We start from the raw sequence: 18,936 nt of genomic DNA on the forward strand, positions 1-18,936 counted from the left end.
TTTGACAGACTCATCCTTTCACAACAGGTATACATATATTAACATTTGAGAATGACATATGAAGGCAACTGGCCTTATGTATGAACCATTGGCATTTAGGTTATGTAAAACAGGATTTTATTAAAATTAACATGGTGTGGGGAATTTGCAGGTGAAGTCTGTGTAATGCAGTCATGAAAAAACAAGTGTTAATTTCTCTCAGCTGTCAGTGTCAAATTACAAAGCAGTGCCTCTTCACACAAATCCCCAAAACATTTCCACTCCATTTACTTTGCTATGTATGAAAAATCTGAATACTCTAAGTGTAGACACAATTAATTTGATAATGTGTGGGCTTAAAGTATCAGGCCGGATGCCTATCACTTTTAGTATTTTATAACAACATTCAGTTCGAGACAGAAATAAGAGATTCATGTTTGTATAGAATGGGGAGGGGGGCTGCTTGGTGTGTGTGTGCGTATGTGGGCGTGCATGCGGCTGTGTGAAATATTTTGGTGAGTGTTTCTTATTTTGGTGAGTGTTTTTATTATTATGTATTTCCACTTTGTTTTGTTTTTAATATGCATAAATGTTTTTAATCATGTAAAGCACTTTGTGTTGCCTGTGGCATGAAAGGTGCTTTATAAATAAAGTTTGATTGTTGTTTGAAAGTTACCTACAACATCAAATTCAAGGTTTGACCAATAGCGATGTGCTAACAGGACTCACCCACCTGAGTATCCCTCACAATGCCATCTGCTCTGCTAATGTGCTTTCACCCTCTTCTTTGCACCCACTTAAAAGTCAGGCCACTTTTTAAAAATCTGAGCTACTATGCATATGTCTGAATTGGCATTAATTAATACTTTTATTACTCTCAGATACTTTTTTGTTAATGATGCCATAGAAAGAAAAAACCAAAACAAAACAACAAATTATATTTTGATAACTTCTACCTTTGTATTCAGAACACTAAGAAGTTCCCATATTTTTCTGCAAGAGAATTTGTGACTTGGAGAAAACAAGGTAGGGGCTACTAGTTCATGCATGTGTGCTTAATTTAATGTTCACTGAGATTTATAAAAGAAAGACACACAGATTCAGGCTTGCCATGTATCTATTTATCAACCTGTCAGTGTGTATGTTACACATATGAACATATACATTATACACATATACATATATATATACACATATACACATATACATATACATATATATATATACATATACATATACACATATACATATACATATATATATATATATATATATACATATACATATATATATATATATATATATACATATACATATATACATATATATATATATATATATATACATATACATATATACATATATATATATATATATATATACATATACATATATACATATATATATATATACACATATACATATATATATATATATATATATATATATATACATATACATATATATATATATATATATATATACATATATATATATATATATATATATATATACATATATATATATATATATATATATATATATATACATATATATATATATATATATATATATATACACATATACATATATATATATATATATATATACATATACATATATATATATATATATATATACATATACATATATATATATATATATATATACATATACATATATATATATATATACATATACATATACATATATATATATATATATATATACATATACATATATATATATATATATATATACATATACATATATATATATATACATATACATATATATATATATATATATACATATACATATATATATATATATATATATATACATATACATATATATATATATATATATATATATACATATACATATATATATATATATATACATATACATATATATATATATATATATACATATATATATATATATATATATATATATATATATATATATACATATATATATGTGTGTGTGTGTGTGTGTGTGTGTGTGTGTGTGTGTATTAGTGCTGGGCATGCTAACGCGTTAATCGCGCATTAATGCAACGCTTAATTAACTTAATTTTTTTAAATCGTGCGTTAAGTTTTTTTTTTCTTTTTTTTTCTGGCCGCTGGCTTTGATGACAGAAACATGGCGTCCATGTCTCCCTTCCCTGCTGCAGTGGTGCGTCAGACCATGTAATCATGAGAGAGTGGGTTTATTAAAATGAAGAGACGTTTTCCGTTTGGAACTTAAGAAAGAAGAAAAAGAACCAACGTTTCTCTTTGTCTAAATGCAGATGGCAGAACATCGTGATTTTTGGACGGGAAACTTTTTATTCATTGTTATTTTTTTAATAAATGCGGTTTTAATTTATGCAAGACAGCAAAGGTAAGACATTTTATGAATATGTTTTACAAACAAAGCATAAACCGGGACTTCTGCCTCTGGTTTGGTGAATCTTGGTCATATTAAGATGAAACTTTCAGCTGTGGCATCTGTGAGATGTGAGCTGTCAGTAGAGGAGTCGTTTGTTCGTGTTCATGCCATCGGGTGGACACGGGGAGACATCAGCTGAGACTCTGGACTTTCTGTGGATGCCACACATGTTAATAGTTACATCTACAGACCTGACGCTACACCCGGAACGAGATACTAACCCCTTAACTACCGGTAGCGGAGGCTGCAGCTGCAGTCAAGCTAAGAATGCAGATTTAGAGAATTTATAGTCAAGAAATCTGGATAATGAAGCAGTAAAGGTGCATGGATGGAAGTTATTGTGCATATTGCGAATACTTCTCTCTCCTCACCATCTAGAAGCTGTGAGATTTTAATCCTGCTTTCCGTCTGTTCATGTGATGCTGACATTCATCACATATTGTTCCTTCTGTGTTTAGAAGGAAGCAACTTCACAGCTTTAAATTCATCCTGCTGACTTTTTACCTTTTAGTTAGTAAATGCTGAACATTTCATCCTTCTTTGTCATAAATATTTGATTTTATAAATATATATGAAGAAATATTTTATCTGCTGGTGTTTAAAGAGAAAACTGCTGCAAAATCTGTTTATGTGTTTAGTGAGAGCCATTTTTCCCTCAGCCAGCTAAATAAGACTCCTTTAGAGATGCAAATGTTAGGAGACTTTTCAAAAAACCAAGTTGATAAATATTTTAATGAAGAGCCACCATAGGATATTTGTTATTTTTGAAGAACCACATTTTTTTCCATTCTTAGGTTTTAAAATAAAGAAAAACATAAAACCTTTATAAAAAGAGGATAAACAGACTTTCTTCTAAGGGATGTAGAAATTTGTGGAAAATGATGTAAAAGAAAAATAAACAGTCCCTGGTTTCCAACCTAATGACAAGAAACATAGATTTAAAAACATATTTTAGCCACGTAATTAGAGGCATTGTGGAAGGTCCAGAGACACCTGCAGCTCCAGAGCCACAGGTTGGAGACCCCTGTAGGACTTCTTTTAAAGGAAAGAGACATTTTAAACGTAACGATGTGATTAATCGTGATTAATCGCAGCATGTCATGCAATTAATCGCGGTTAAAATTTTTAATCGTTGCCCAGCACTAATATATAAGCATTTTTTCTTTCTCACCTATAATAATTTTGTGTGGGTACAAAAGATCCCAAAACATATCCATTTAATTTACAAAGTGTTAGATAATAAAGGGTGTGAGTACTTTTACAAGATGTTACAGACTGTTGTAGGGACAATGCAGCCATAGACATTAGGTAAACTTCATTACCCACAATCCTACTGTCATCATGGCAAACTGGTGTTGTTTTCTTAGGAAGGGGGACACCCTGCTCATCAAACCGCAGACTCAATAAAGTATTTATGAGGTGCAGACCGCTCCATGAGTGCAACTCTCTTATAATGTGTCTGCACTGTGTGAATGTGTGTTTGTTTCTGTACTCACAGCGATGGCTTCCAGTCGCTGTTGGTACTTCTCTGCCTCATCCATCCTGGCACCTATCACACAACAAGACAACATCCAATGTTAAGAGTTCTGGGGTTAAAAAAAATTTAAAAGTCAGCTGAATCCATTTATTTGAAGAGTTTGCTGAGTTCACTTGTTTGATAGAATAAACCCCATGTAATTCTCTAAAAATAAATTCCATTTCCTTCTACTAATATGGCTTTTTAGGCCTTTTTATTTTGTCCTTGAAAATAAAGGAGGGGGATAAAAAGGTAAAAGAGAAAACACAGTTGCATTTCTGTCACTGTGTGTACAGGGTTTTAGTGGTGAAACTACACAGAACTTTATCAGACGTCTGGAGACCCACTCCTGCAACATCAGAGGACACAGACAGCTGATGAGTCAGAAAAAAATCAGAGGCAAAAGTTTGACCCATTTGTTTTTTTGTTTTTTTTTGTTTTGTTTTGTAAAAGGTAGCATGCACCCCTGGCTTCTTTGAACCACACTTTGCACCAAAAATGCAACTCCCATCCATCATTAAGCTTTTTTTTTGTGTGTGTGTGTGTGTGTGTGTGTGTGTGTGTGTGTGTGTGTCATGATACAGCCTGAGGCATCTCCGGAAAAGTGAGCAGAAACAATATTTGTTTTTCCCTGCAGCTGACACTAAATGGGACAATATTTGAGTTCCCCAAAACTCAGAGCTACATGAGTGTTGAATACAGCCATACATAGAAGCAAGCTCATAGCAACGCAGTCATTAGTGAGTTCCTGGCAACAAAGACTATAACTCTGCTTTTACAACAAAGCCTTCCTTTTTAAACCCATCTCAAAAGAAAAACATTTATTTTTAGCACACATGTAATTTGTCGCTAGGTGTGCTTCACACAAAAAAGAACAAATAAATTTATTTCTGTGAAAAACCTTCTACTGGAATGTGGAGGTTATGAGAGCAATAGTCTTGTTACTCAGTCTTTCGTTGTGTTTAAAGAGGTGTGCCTTAAATATAAACCCAGTCACACACACAGACACACACAGAAAAAAAAACCAAAACATACAGCTATCACAGTGTAAACACCTTCTTTACTAAATGCCACGCTGTCAAAACTACTTCCAACAATCCCCATCAAAGAGCTTAAAAAGGCACAACAGACACACGCAAAACTTTCCAAATGCTGAATTTCTGAGGACACCATTAGAAACACTGCATTTAAATGGTCGGCTGGTTTTTAACACCAAATTAAAAATGTTTAAAATAAATAAAATGCCTGGACATGCTTTAACACATGCGTGCTTGGTCACTTTACATATTAAATCACAAACTTTACAAAGGGAGAGCTCTCGTTTCTCCCCAGAGTAAACTCAGTGCAGCTCGGGCTATTGTTGCGTCTCCAGAACGGTAGATATTTCAAGGCCTAGAAAGAAACTTCATCTTTGATGCCAGAAGGATTTAATCTGGAATAATCAAGGTGTGGAGTGGGCAGTAGGTCATGGGGGAAAAGACACCACAGAAAATGATATGAACATGATAGCATGCTTTAAATGAAAAGAAAAAAGGATGAAAGAAGAGGAGAGAAGGGGAAGCATTTTAATGGGGGATCAACCTCTAACATGCCTTTCATTATCCTAGTCTACAAAGCAAAGATGGAAGAGGAAAGACGCACAGAAACATGTGAGTGAATATAGGTTATATAAAAAGATGAGTTGAAAAACAACAGACAATGCATTGTACAAGAACAACAGAGCCAGAGAGAGACAAAATCTTTTTGTGGAAGGGTTTTGAGTGACTGAAGGTGCAGTGACAGCTTACTGTATAAGCCTCTGTGGAGAGTGGAGGCTTGTGTCTCATCAGAGCTCCAGGAGAACACCTAGAATAGCAGTGCGAGATAAACAAGCAAACACAAACCGAGGCTTTGATGAGGAGGTATTGAGGAGCTCCCTGTAGATGCACACTGACTTCAATAATTAAGTGTGATACAGGAGGGTGAATAAGGGAGGGCTGACACAGTCAAAAAGTTAAGAAATAGGGAAAGTTGACTCTAGTTAAAAAGGAGGTGCGGGCAGGAAAAGAAAAGATGAGAGCGGAATAAGATGGTATCAAAAGCAGTGGCTGGGTTGGTGTTGGTTCAGATCACCCTATAGTCAACACATCAGGAAAAAGCTATGACACCAAAATATGTGCAAACTCTGTACATGACAGAACAAGTCGAGAAACCAGTGAACACATGACTTCTGCCGTTTCCACCAAGATCAAGCAAACTCAAGTATGTTTGCGCCCAGAAACGTCAAAGATGTGGACAGGCTTATTCAAAGAACTGTCAGCTGTCCAGACAGGTCAACATATCCAGTATGTGGAAGACGTTTCTAACCCCATCCAGGGTTATCAAAACAAGTGTACAACAGCATGCAAATAATTCATTTATTCATGACTGTCAAGAAAAATCAGCACCAAACTGAGACAGTATGTGTGTGGCTTCAACCTGTGACTGGATCATCCAATTCCCCCCATATGAAATTTTACCAGTCAGGGTTAGAGGTCAGGATTAAGGTTTAGTGGGTTCTCAAATAACATCATAAACAGCTTGGATGGTGAGAGTACTGAATGAAGTATGAAGTACAACCCTCACATGCCTGAATGAAATTTCATCAAATAATCCATCCATCCATCTATTGATTCGTCACTATAGTGTCAACACAACCTCAGAAAAGGTCTAGAGAAGGACACAAAACCATATCTTTTATATAGAATAACCCCTTGCTTCAACACTTATGTCTGGGTTAGATTTTGGCTTTGAACTTGTTGTAGGTCCACATAAAGGGCAGCTGTCGTATTTGTCGTATAGTCTCTGAATGGACAAACAACCCTTCGAGCTTTAAAACTGCAGTATTGTCTCTGTTCAATAGAAGCTAGCCATTTGAGGTAATTAAGGTTTAAAAGGCACAAATGCTGAAGTAGTTACTTGTAGTGCAGACAATGCTGCACCTGAGTTCACTGGATCCACTCACAGATGAAAACATGTTAATCTCTGGAATAATTCGGGCTACTGATGACCACCTTCCCAACTGTACTTTGCATTTGAAGTCATTTCTATCTTTACCACTAAATGCCAATAATCCTTACACGCTGTACCTTTAGGTTTAGAAAAGCATAATGCAGTGGGTAAAAACAGAACAATCAGAATTAATATTATTACTACAATGTTTTATTTCCCACCTCTTCTATAAAATGCTACAGAACATTTTGGTAAATGTATATCAGGATTGAGTAAGTAAAAAAAGGCTGTGGTTCATATCAATTTTGCTTTTGCTCAATATCTGCAGGCAAAACTATCTTGTCAATTTATCTACTAAATTTAAACATGAAACACTTAAGGTGCAAAGTAGCTCAACTGTTTGAGGAGGCAACCAATGTCCAGACACTAGGTCTACAATGCTGCTGGCCCAGATTCAAGTCCTGGCCTGAAGCCCCTTGTTGCCTGTAATCCCCCCCCTCTCTCTTTCTCTCTCTCTCTCTCTGTGCTCATTTACTATCAAGCCACTTTAAAAGCAAAGCCACCAACATCCCAAAATACCTTTTGTTAAAATTGAAAAGAGCAACAAACAGGACTGACGAATGAATGCAGTGACAGAGCAGTTGTGCACCAGACAGCAGCATTTTTAAAGCAGAAATAGATAAACGGTTTAGCAGAAAAGACATGGCAAAGGAAGAGCTGCCTCATAACACATTCATAGGTCATTTTTAATAATAAAAAAACTAATAATAAAAATTATTTCTTTCAAGTTGGAAGGATTTGATGTCATGTGTACTGAACAAATTAAAAGTAAAATGATAGCATTTAAAGTTAGGATGCCTATATAGGTATATTAAACTAGAAATAATATACTATCATATATAAAACTAATCACAAGCTTCATTATTATGAATTCTTTGATTTTAGCCATAGGTCTTTGCATCTAAACTGTGAATCTTCACACCAACTCCCACACTCATCTTGTGGTAAACAAGCTCAGCAATGCACAAATGTGGATTGAAACTAAGCAAAAAACACAGCAGTGAACTCTCACCTCTGCTAAATCACACTAAATCCAATTTATTTCTTAAGCAAACTGCAGTTGTTAAAGGAAAAAAACAAAAAACCTAATTTGGCATATGGCCATGAACAATAGCTTTGCCACTACAGTGTTTCACTTGAGCCTGTAGCACCTGCTACATAGAAGCCCACATCATCTCCATCATAAAAGGTTTGGTTTTCAAGGCAGAAATTTGTGTCCTACACAAATACTAGCTGGGGTAACATGTTATAGGCTGCCTGACCCCAGTGCTATGACATCCTCCCCCAACACCACATCTCCCACACTCTCTCATGCTTCCCATTTCCTATTTCCACTTAGTCCCATATTGGACGGAAGACAGAATGGTCAAAGACAGAAGAGAGGAAGAAGCTGGATAATGGCAGATGTATGAAAGCATTAAAATCACTACAGGATGCTATAAATTAGTCCAGCAAAGAGAACTTATTTCTAATAAACCCATAGGCATTTTGCACAGTAGATGTTAAGAAACAAGAAAAGCATCTCAGACTCTTTTCCACCAAAATGGTTCAAGCGCTGTTTTAAGCCAGTACCTTTCTTAGAACCAGTGTTTTTAGGTTTTAACCACCAAAGCACTTGATCTGGAACAAGGAAACTGGTGCCACAGTAGCATATATCAGAGGCTGGGGGCAGGGTTATGGAGTCCATGAACACCACATTTAACAATCCAGTGTGGCACCGAGTCTCCTTAATTCATGAGAAACTCAATAAAAAATAGAGGTTCAACATGAACATGTAAAACTGAAGCAGTATTGGAGGAGGTACACACATTGTTCTATTTCCTTCAAGCTTAATATTTCACACTGCATGTTGACTTTTTTTGTACAGCACAAAGCATCACATCATGGTTGCACTTATAAACAATGTTTGTAATTTAGTAAATAAATATTATTGGGTGTTTTAGTATCACCAGTTGTAGTTTAAAGATGAGGCTGAAAATAGCCTCTAGAAATTTTGTTTCTAGCTAGGTTCACAAAAACTGGTCAACATTTGCAAACAGAATATCATTTACATCAGCAAACTAGCAATAATAAGATGCCTGTTTGCTCGGAAAACGAGACAAACATGATCTTTGTGCATTAAGCCCAAGGCTTTAATTTCCTTTACAATTTGTCCAAACATTTACAGCTTAGTTAACGGTTCACATACCAGTTGCTAGTGTACTACAGCTGTTGCAGGAGGATTCCTAAGGGGAACTTCAGGACTGGCAGGATGTAAACAATAAACATGAAGATAACAAAAATGGGTTAGTATTTAGTCACAGCTGAAAAACGCTAAAGCTGTGACAACAAAGATGGTATTTGAGGCTCCTAAATAAAGAACGTTGGATGCCCAGTCGCATTTTCCACTACACTGCCTAACTTGTCACATCCACTGCATTTTGCTTAGTGCATACACAGTGTTAACTTCTGAAGACATGAACAGAGCTTCAATATGTAGGATACTTGAGGTAGCCATCATAACCTTGTGAATACCTACTTAAAAGCAAGTATATGCCAGTCAAGTCTCCCTGCAGTGCAATTCTTTAAATACCTTGAAAGGAAGATGAAAAAAAAAAAAGTTTCCAACAATATTTATCTAAAATGACAAGATGACACAGCTCTTCAGCTGCAGAAAAAATAAACCAGTTCTGAAGTGGCTCTACTATCAGTTTACCACCAAAACCAGGTTGAAAAGGGATATTTGACTTAAAGGTTCACAAAGCAAAGAAATGAAAAAACTAAAGAAGCGAAATGGAACTCAGCCATCATGAATGAATATTCAAAATGTCACCAGTCAGAGTTTCTTTTCATACCAAATGTTCTTGTTAAAGTAACTAAAATATATATTTTGGTTTCTAAACATAACAATTTGATTACTTTGGATTACTTTGCTTCATAAATAAATAAATGCTTTTGGCTTTACCTTGATCTGAAAATAATTTTGCTTGGGTTACTACAAATATTTCATAGACTAAATGATAAATTAAATAAGAGTTTTGTCCAAGAATAATTACACTATTTAAGCACAATCATTCTATGCCATAGCTGGGCTTTAAAAGGTGAGTTTGACCAGCATTTCTAAACACAAAGAGCTCTATATGACAAAGATATAAAGCAAACCTAACAAAAAATAAATAAATTAAAATAAACCAAGAAATGCTGCAATTGCTTTTTTTATTTTAATCTCCCAGTTCAATACCTTTTGGTTGCCTGATTTGTTAGATTTTCTGCCTCAGTCTGATGAGTAAAAAAAAAAATTAATTGGTTATTTAACTAAAAAAAAATATCTCAGTGGGTGAATGCTGTGTCTGTTGGAAGGCAGAGGAAGCCCAGCTGCCTCTCAGCCTACCTGCAAACTGTCAGCAGGGTTTCTTCAAACATCCTTCATGCCTTGCTGCAAAAGAATGTAATGTATATTTGTCTTAAATGCATGTGTGTATGCCATATTTATATAACAATGTATATTTGCCTAGTGGGGGTGTCATGAGGTCTGTAGGCAAAGTGCTAGTTTAGTGACATTAGCTCTGTGGGAACAGATGGGAGAACAGTAGGGGGTCTGGAATGAAAATTATAACAATCACTTGGTATCACAGCTCACAGTTTGTGGCTTTTCCTGACACAGGCGGTGCACAAATAAATCTATATGCTAGAGTAGTAAATGTAAAACTTTTTTTTTCAGAATAGCATTAAAAAAACCATGTTTAAATACATTAGCTGTGCTAAACTTTTTCACTATTTCATTCAGAGCAAATATAATAAAAGCTAAAGTATTAGCATTTTATTTTGAGAACTTTAAAGCGGGTCCCTAAAAAAGACTTTAACAGAGTCAATCAGCACAATCACTGTTGGTTACAGGCAGCATTTATAAACCACTTTCCCAGAATGTTGATTAAGATATGTTGCTGGATTCAATATATAGATTTGTCCATATTTTTAAAACAATATATAACTAGATAAGATCTGTTGTTGTGCCTTATGTGCTGAGTTATACAACATAAGTAGTATGTGTTTCTTGGACTAAAATGTAGATCTAACAGTATATTTTACCAGAAAGATAAGAGGTCATTGACTGTTAGTCGACAGGGATGGACACTGGCTAAAATGGAGCATGAAAGCTGAACTTTTGGTCATGAGACTAACAAGACTGTGGTATGGGGCACCTTTCCGTCCAAGCATCACTGGACTCAGGTAAATTATTGACAAAAACTACTTGAATCATTGAATATCCTTAAGCTGAGGAGGGCAGAAAGCAAGTTGGTGTGTGGAATCAGAAGAATTGAATACATCTGACTATTTGCATTCAGTTTTATTCATCTACAATATCTGTATTAGTGATGCTACACTGAAATTAACTTTTAGGAATAGTTCATTGACTTGAGACTCATTAGTCTCAAGTAGCTTTTTTTTAACCACATTAGTCCCTAAATGTCACATTATGTTTCATCCTTTCATGGCTGAAGTGCTTTATAGTGTAGAATTTAAAATACGAAATGTAAGAGAAAGGCAGGAGGACTGAAAACAAAACAATGCCATCTACACTGGGACTGATGGGTTTTTAAATTTCATTCTGGATAATTTCACATTTCCTGGTCCATGAAACAAAGCATTTCAAGGACACTGCAAGTTGAAAATATCCTTCCAGCCAGCATGTTTGGGAACAGGAAGAGCACAAACATTGTCCTCCAGACAATTAGTGATAGGAAGCACAGTCGACACTGATCTCTGAACCTGAGCATCCACTGCTGTCGTCACTGCCCATTGCGCAGGAAGAGTCTGACTCAAAACAGCCAGAAAACTAACTATAACACAAATTCCTAGACAGAACTTCAATTGCAGACAGGGCCACCAAAGAGGCAATCACTCTCTAGCTTGAGGTATGGACAGGGTGAATAGTTGGAAAGTGCTTTTTCACCACTTATTGATCTTGTGCCTCTTTACAGACTGCAGCAGATTGTATCATTGGAGATGGATATCGTGTGTATCCAGATAGAAATAAATCTCTCGTACAGCAAGAGGTATGTGTGTATGTCCGTGTGCTTGCATGCACACTGAACACGTGTGGGTGGTATGGGAGGAATTTGTGGAGCTTGGATGGTGCTGTTCAAACAGTACATGGCCAAGTTCCTCTGACTGACAGTTCAGGGGCCAGATGCATAAAACTGTGTGTAGCTGCACGAGTAAAACTATGTATACGCACAAAGGAAGAAATGTGCAAACAAGAACATCTTTTCACCAGATTTATGACCTATTTTCTTTTAAAAACCTCAGTCATCGTGATATTTTACACATGTACACAATGTTGAGTTCCACTCCCATTTTCAGCCATGAATAAAATTAACTGTTCATTCATTTGCCTAAAATAAAAAAAAGAAACTGTGTGTCCACACTACCACTAAACAGGCATGATAAAAAAAAAAAGGATAAACTAAGGAGCAAAGAGTTTGACCAAGTGTGAAACTGACACATAGGATAGAATAAATTTGTTTTGTTTGGTTGACTTGAACAAAACTGCTAAATAGAGCAAAAAGAAAAAGCAACACTGGCAAACAGCTCTGGGCTTACAGGAGGAGGACCGGCAACTTTTCCCTTAATGTAATGGGTGAAAACATATCCTCAATATGTAGCTACACAGCCTTGCATAGAGATCAGGAAGAAGCCACAAATTAGGCATTTTATGTTAGTGTCTTTTTTTTTTTTAAACAACCGTATAAAGCCTAAAGCGGCACATAAATAAAGTATCACCTCTTACCAGAAAACCAAAGCAACCCATAAATTAATAATATTGTTGTGCTTTATTTTCCAATTCACTATCTGACTTGAACTGTTACAAAAGCGTGTGCCGGAACGGTTTGAAAAATGTGCGAGGTGAGCATCGTCTCACAGCACATATTTTTAAATAAATCCTGTTTTGTTTTAAAAAGAAAAAAATAATAAAAAAAAAAATGTGTCTGTATGGTTTCTGTGTGTACGCATCATTTATTCATCTGGCCCCAAATTAGGGGGGAATGAAACTGCATTCCACAGGAGTGTGTGCATGTGTGTGTCTGCGTCAAAAAGCATGGAAGGTCAATGTGAGATGTGTGTGAGGCTCCTATGTCACAGAGCTAACAGTGAAGTAGACTTTGGAGCAGGTTAGGGATTATCAAAATCAACAAGCTACTTCACAAAGTCACTCAAAGTATTTCATGTTGCAGTTGACAGGGCTCACTGTGCTGAGACTAATATCTCTGAGATTCAAATACTTCAAAACAAAGTGTTAAAGGTCCCATATTATACACTTTATTCCCAATCTGAGACCATTCATTAATATCTAAATGAAATATTTCCGCCATGGTATGGACAAATCGACCCTCAGTTTGAGTGCAGCGGCTTCTCTTCACCTCCCTCTTTTTAGCAGCTTCAGAAATGTGCCGTTTATGGTGGGCGGAACCCTGGTGGAGCAGCTCAGCTGTTGGCTCCGCCCATCGCATCGCCCGTCATGAGGTGATTGACAGGTTAATATATTTTCAAGCTATCAGACTAATAAGGCCGAAACGATAAAATAACTGCCAGCTCTTACCTCTCCAGCTGTGTCACGGACAGTTGGTATTGAACCTGGCTTCAGCTTCAAACGGTTGGCGAAGCCTGCTTTCCATGCCCCCATGTTGTGGAAACAGTCCTCTTTGAAATGCTGGCCACAGACATGCAAAACCTTTGGAAGTTTTCCGGGTACATTTCCTCCAAAAATAAAATTAATCCACTCAGTCCTCGTGGGTTCAGTGGATGGAAGTAAAAAAACGTTTTCGTGTTCATTTATGCAGCCACAAACAGAACAGTGCTTCTGTCGCTTAGCCATGTCCGCTAACGAGGGTTGCCGAAGAGGGAAAAACACTGGGCGCTAGGTGATTTTTAGAGGGCGGGCTTTGAGAGCCGGTAGACGGGTCCATCGCTCTGTGGGGAGTGGTTATTGTCCCTTATGACGTCATAACGTACACGCTTTCAAACAAGCTCATTTCAGCGCTTACTTCCCTAGAGGTGGAGCAGGGGGGAGAGAGAGCGCCTGAAAGAGTTTCACACTTACGGGTCTCCTACACATGCGGGGGGACCAGTATGACTGTTCCAAAACCATTAAAAAGTGAATTTTGCATAATATGGGACCTTTAATCTAACAGTCATTGATATGAGTCAACTGTTACAGATATATACAATAAGCATGTATAAATGATAAAAATCATTTGATTCAAATGAAATGCACCAAATTCCTGTGTTTAGAGTAGTTAGCTTGTTTAATGCACCAACAATCAGACAAAACAGTGTTAGAAGAGGAGACAGTGATGAAAAAAGGCAACAACCTTCTCTTAGTAGTCATAAAAAGGAGCTGATGGGGACCAATAGCGTTCTGTTGGGTACCGCACAGATATATGCACACATGTAAATGGACAAACTGGCACACACATACACACAATAGCTCCTCTGTTCAGATGGAGGTGAGCTTTTTTACCCTCGCCTAGCTATGCCCACAGCATCCTAGCACAGGAACTAAACACACGACACCCCACCCCCCATCTGAGCTCTGTGTGTGCTGATCAAAAAAGTTATAGATGTTTTCAGGTTTAACTTCTGAACCATTCCCAACTATCTTCGGTCTCATTCACACCTGAAGATTGGTTAAATTAGTCACAACAAAAGTAAAAGAAAAAGTATATTCTATTATATTACAGTCCCAATGTGTTTTGTGACAACTAATCCAAACTGCTGAAGCATTTTGTAAAGAGTCCCACCTTTATGAGTACATACTTACTACCGCCATTAGAATTAAGAGTACTTCATGGATTTAGCATCAGCGTTTGTGAGCACCTCAAAAAAAAAAGAGCAAAAAAGTTGGCATTTTGTTGGTCTGGAGCATTCACATGTATGTTAACTCACTGCTGATGAGGAATGACTAACTAAAGATTACTGCTCAACAATCTGGGAAGGGTTATAAGTACATTTCCAAACAATTTGCGGTCCAACATTCTGTAGTGAGAAAGATTATTCATCAGTTGGAAACAGTGAAGACAGTTACCAATCTTGAGGTAGACGAGGATAACAGCTGTATCTCAGACTCTACATGCCTCCATTAACATGTTAGATATTAAAGTTTATGTCAGTACAACTTGGAAGGGACAAAAGCCTCTTAAAGCACAGCTTCAGAAGGAACAATGTTTTTTTGGATGATGAGACCAAGAGTTGTTGGTAGCTTTGCAAAATCCCAGAAATTTTCAAAATTGGAAACTTTCCATGGGAATAATGGGGATTCATAGGAACAAACCTGGAATTTTAAATACTGAAGGATGGTCCTTAATTTAGATTTGGGAAAAATATCTTAGCATAATTTTGACTTAAACAACCAGATTTCAAGTACACTTGAGCATATCTATGGTATTTCTCAATTCCCTGCACATAGCATTGCTTACTTATTGAGGCCACATATCCTACATGCACTGCCCATCATCCATCAGAACCCTGGATTATTAAGGTCACATTTTTGAGCCCATAGCACAAATCTACAGAAGTTTAAGGGAAGCTGACAACACTGCTACCGTGGGCTATACTGTATCAGGAGGTTCAGAAACAGACCTAGATGTTTGTCACAAGGTGCAGCTCCAACCACCTACACCTCAACACTGTCAATATCAAGGATATGGTGATGGAATTCAGGAGGCCTTGGACAGGCTAAGAGTCAGTGACTACCAACAGCAACTATATGGAGTTGGTACAAAAACCTGGAAGTGCAGCTGGATGACAAACTGGACTAGATTGCCAATGCTTATGCTTTATGAAGGAGAAGACAGGGCAAATAGCACTTCTTCAGAAGAGTGGTGCCCCTCAATAAATAAGCTGCTGCAGACCTTCCATTAGACTCTTGTGGTGAGAAACCTTCTTCAATGCTGAGGTGTAGGGGGGGGGGGGGGGGGTCTGGACCAGGAAGGAGGACACCTCATTAATGCACAAACTGATGAGGAAGGCAAGCTTTATTCTGTAAATGGAGCTGGACATCCTGACAACCGTGGCAGAGCGATGGGCGCTGAGCAGGCTCCTGTCAGTCACGTACAATCCACTGCATCCACTGCACATCATCAACTCCAGACAAAGGAGCAGCTAATGTGATTGGCTGCTGTCAAGGTCCTACTCCACTGACAGACTACACTATTTTTTATTTTACTGGATTTCTACTGGTATTTATTACCTGTTATTTATTTTAAATTTTGTGGACACTGCTAGAACTTTTGAATTTCCCCCGTGAGGACAAATAAAAAGAGAATGGTACAAAATTTCTCTGCAAAAATAAACAGACTGACAGTGTAACATAGGAAATGATTACTGGATAAGGATGAGGCTGCAAACAATTTAATCAAAGGTGTCCTGAGTATTTACAACACTGCTTCTGTATTTTGTATCACATGTTGATCATTTGACGTGATATTCACCCAATTTTACCAGATTATTTTTATTATTCTTTTTTATGACCTGATAATTAAACCCTAAAAGAAAGTGTACAACCTTTTCCCACATGACTGCATCTACCTGTCAAGCAAATAACCATCAGATCTATTAATGACTTTCTCCAGGACTAACGGCTGGGATATACTTGCTGTTAGCAACGCATCAGCATACAAACCATGAAAGCCACACGTTCCTTGCATACATTTGGCACGCTAGGAACATGTTATTCGCAACTGCTGGCATCTTTATGATTTTTCCTCCCATTTGCACCACAACAAACTCATGCCATAACGGTTGGCAACAGACTGGTAAACAGTTTTTCTACAGAAATGCCCTGGAAATATAACGTGACCATCAGATTTGTCTTTTCACTATTTAAGAGTCTAAGTGCTGTGTACTACCCTAGCAGTGACGTCCATTATTGGGTGTTTTGGCTGCGTCGTTCTGAAGCAAGTATATCCATAGAGGCTGCATAATGTTCACATGCACATTTAAATACACAGCAAGCATATCCTAGCCCACTGAACATTACTCCTGTCCAGTGATCAATACCAATTACCCAGCGGGTTTTATAGGATGTAAAAATCAAATAGTGCCACCATTGCAGGTGTGAACAAATACTTCCTATCAGAATGTCCAGAATCCAATTAAAGTGAAAACTGGATATAGACATTTGTAAGTTAGTCCTTTGGGCTTCAACTGATGTGGCAAGCTGCATATCGAGTCAGACATATGCACAATCAATCTTGTGATCATAGGATCAACAAAATATGTGAGGAGAAAAGTGAATCACAACATGGATCATCACTCTAGTCCAAATCATGGTTATGTGAACCTCTTGGAAAGACTGCTCTTCTCAAACAAACCAAGAGATGCCAGATCATCCATTCATTGGTCGGTTTTGTGGTCTGTCAGCCTGCATTAGGACCACATGGACCCATAAACAGAAATTAAGCTTCAATGACTGACAGCAGGTCATGCTGCATTCTCATTCATGCACTATAATTCAGCATTAATTCAAGACTAGTCTTGGAACTGGAAGCACTAAAACAGCATATACTGTTGTTAGTTACAAAGCTTGCTAAACTGTGAACACTAACATAATAAAATCGTAGTTTTTAAAGCCATTGGAGTTTGTCTTCTGCCAAACACACAGATGGTTAAAATTAGTCTAAATGCTCAACATGGCTGCACAGTCGATGCTGCTGCATTCTAAGTAGTTCCATTTGGTGAAGTTTCTGATTATGTCAAAACCACCATCTGCCAAACACATCTAAAATATTAGATGTGGAAAATGTTGGATGTTAGAAAATCAGTTTCACAGCCATCAAGCTTTGCAGCAGATAAATGACAGCATGAAGGGGGAAAAAAAATTATTTATTGACTCATCAAACCAGCAGAGAGGCTGCAGATTAACATGGTCATACACAAAATACAAATTAATGTTAAAAGATGAGAAGTAATGTGCTGTGAAGCCGGAATGAGTCATTGTGAATTTGAATAATCATGTAGGATTATCCGTTTAACTCTGTCAGGTGCATTTGACTAATCATATACATTGATATGAAATGTTATATTTAATGCTTTAAAAAATCTCAAAATTGAAAACCAAATACATAGATTGTATCTAAACAGTTGAATACTCCGGATTTACAAAGCTGTTTCCAACAGATATGAGGTCTGAAGGCTCTTCAAGTGCAATGAAAATGGCTTCACTGTGGCAAGGCTGTTTAATTTTAATAATATTTTCTACTATACTCATCTGTAATGCCACATCTTAGGATCATAAATTTCATGACTTTGTGTTTTCAGGTTTTTATTTGTATATAAAATCAGTTGGTTTTTTTTTAACTAATCTTTAAATCCATACAACCAAATAGATTGTTAGAGAATACCGTTAAATACAACCTGAAGAGGCAACATCTTCACTGCTGCCCCTACAGGCAGTGGGAAGTACTGCACATATCTGAACCCTAACCCCTCAAATTCAACTAATACAAGCTTTTCCACATTGCAGCAAATAGCAATGTAATGATAAAAAGTTAGCAGGGATGGCACTATTATGTATAGCACATTATACTACTGGACTTCTTTAAAAGCCCAACATGATGTCAACAAGACTAAAACACTATCAGCTGATTGGCAGCAAGATTTCCGGTACCTCCCACATTGTATCTCAAAGTGCAAAACTTTAATCCAGTGTCATGAAACTATCGATAGTAACTACATTACCTAAGTATATATGCATTTCTAAGACTTGTATAGACACTGAACTTCTCAGTAAGATGTGTATATAAGTTTACTGGCTTCTGGAGGGAGATTTAGAGGCCGTCCCCACAACTCCGAATTGCAGTAAAACCACAAAAGTATTTTAGCAATCCACCCTTTCATCCCCACGAAAACCAGGGATTAGCCTCCATGAAACCAATCATGTCTGAAACCAGGTACCAAGGTGGTTTGAGACCTCTACAGTCTATGGTATTGTGAGG

General features: G+C 37.0%; 1 protein-coding gene across 4 annotated transcripts in view; it reads right to left on the minus strand.

Annotated features, from left to right (window-relative positions):
* Nucleotides 1-18,936, minus strand: part of palm3 (paralemmin 3) — a 42,343-nt gene that overhangs the window by 14,000 nt on the left and 9,407 nt on the right. For all 4 annotated transcript variants that reach the window (XM_041982876.1, XM_041982872.1, XM_041982873.1 and 1 more), the window contains exon 2: nucleotides 3,912-3,964. In XM_041982876.1, the coding sequence (XP_041838810.1) occupies nucleotides 3,912-3,964 (53 nt within the window). The remainder of the gene's footprint in view (nucleotides 1-3,911; nucleotides 3,965-18,936) is intronic.

Source organism: Melanotaenia boesemani, chromosome 4 (assembly GCF_017639745.1).
Source record: "Melanotaenia boesemani isolate fMelBoe1 chromosome 4, fMelBoe1.pri, whole genome shotgun sequence".
Lineage (NCBI taxonomy): Eukaryota > Metazoa > Chordata > Actinopteri > Atheriniformes > Melanotaeniidae > Melanotaenia > Melanotaenia boesemani.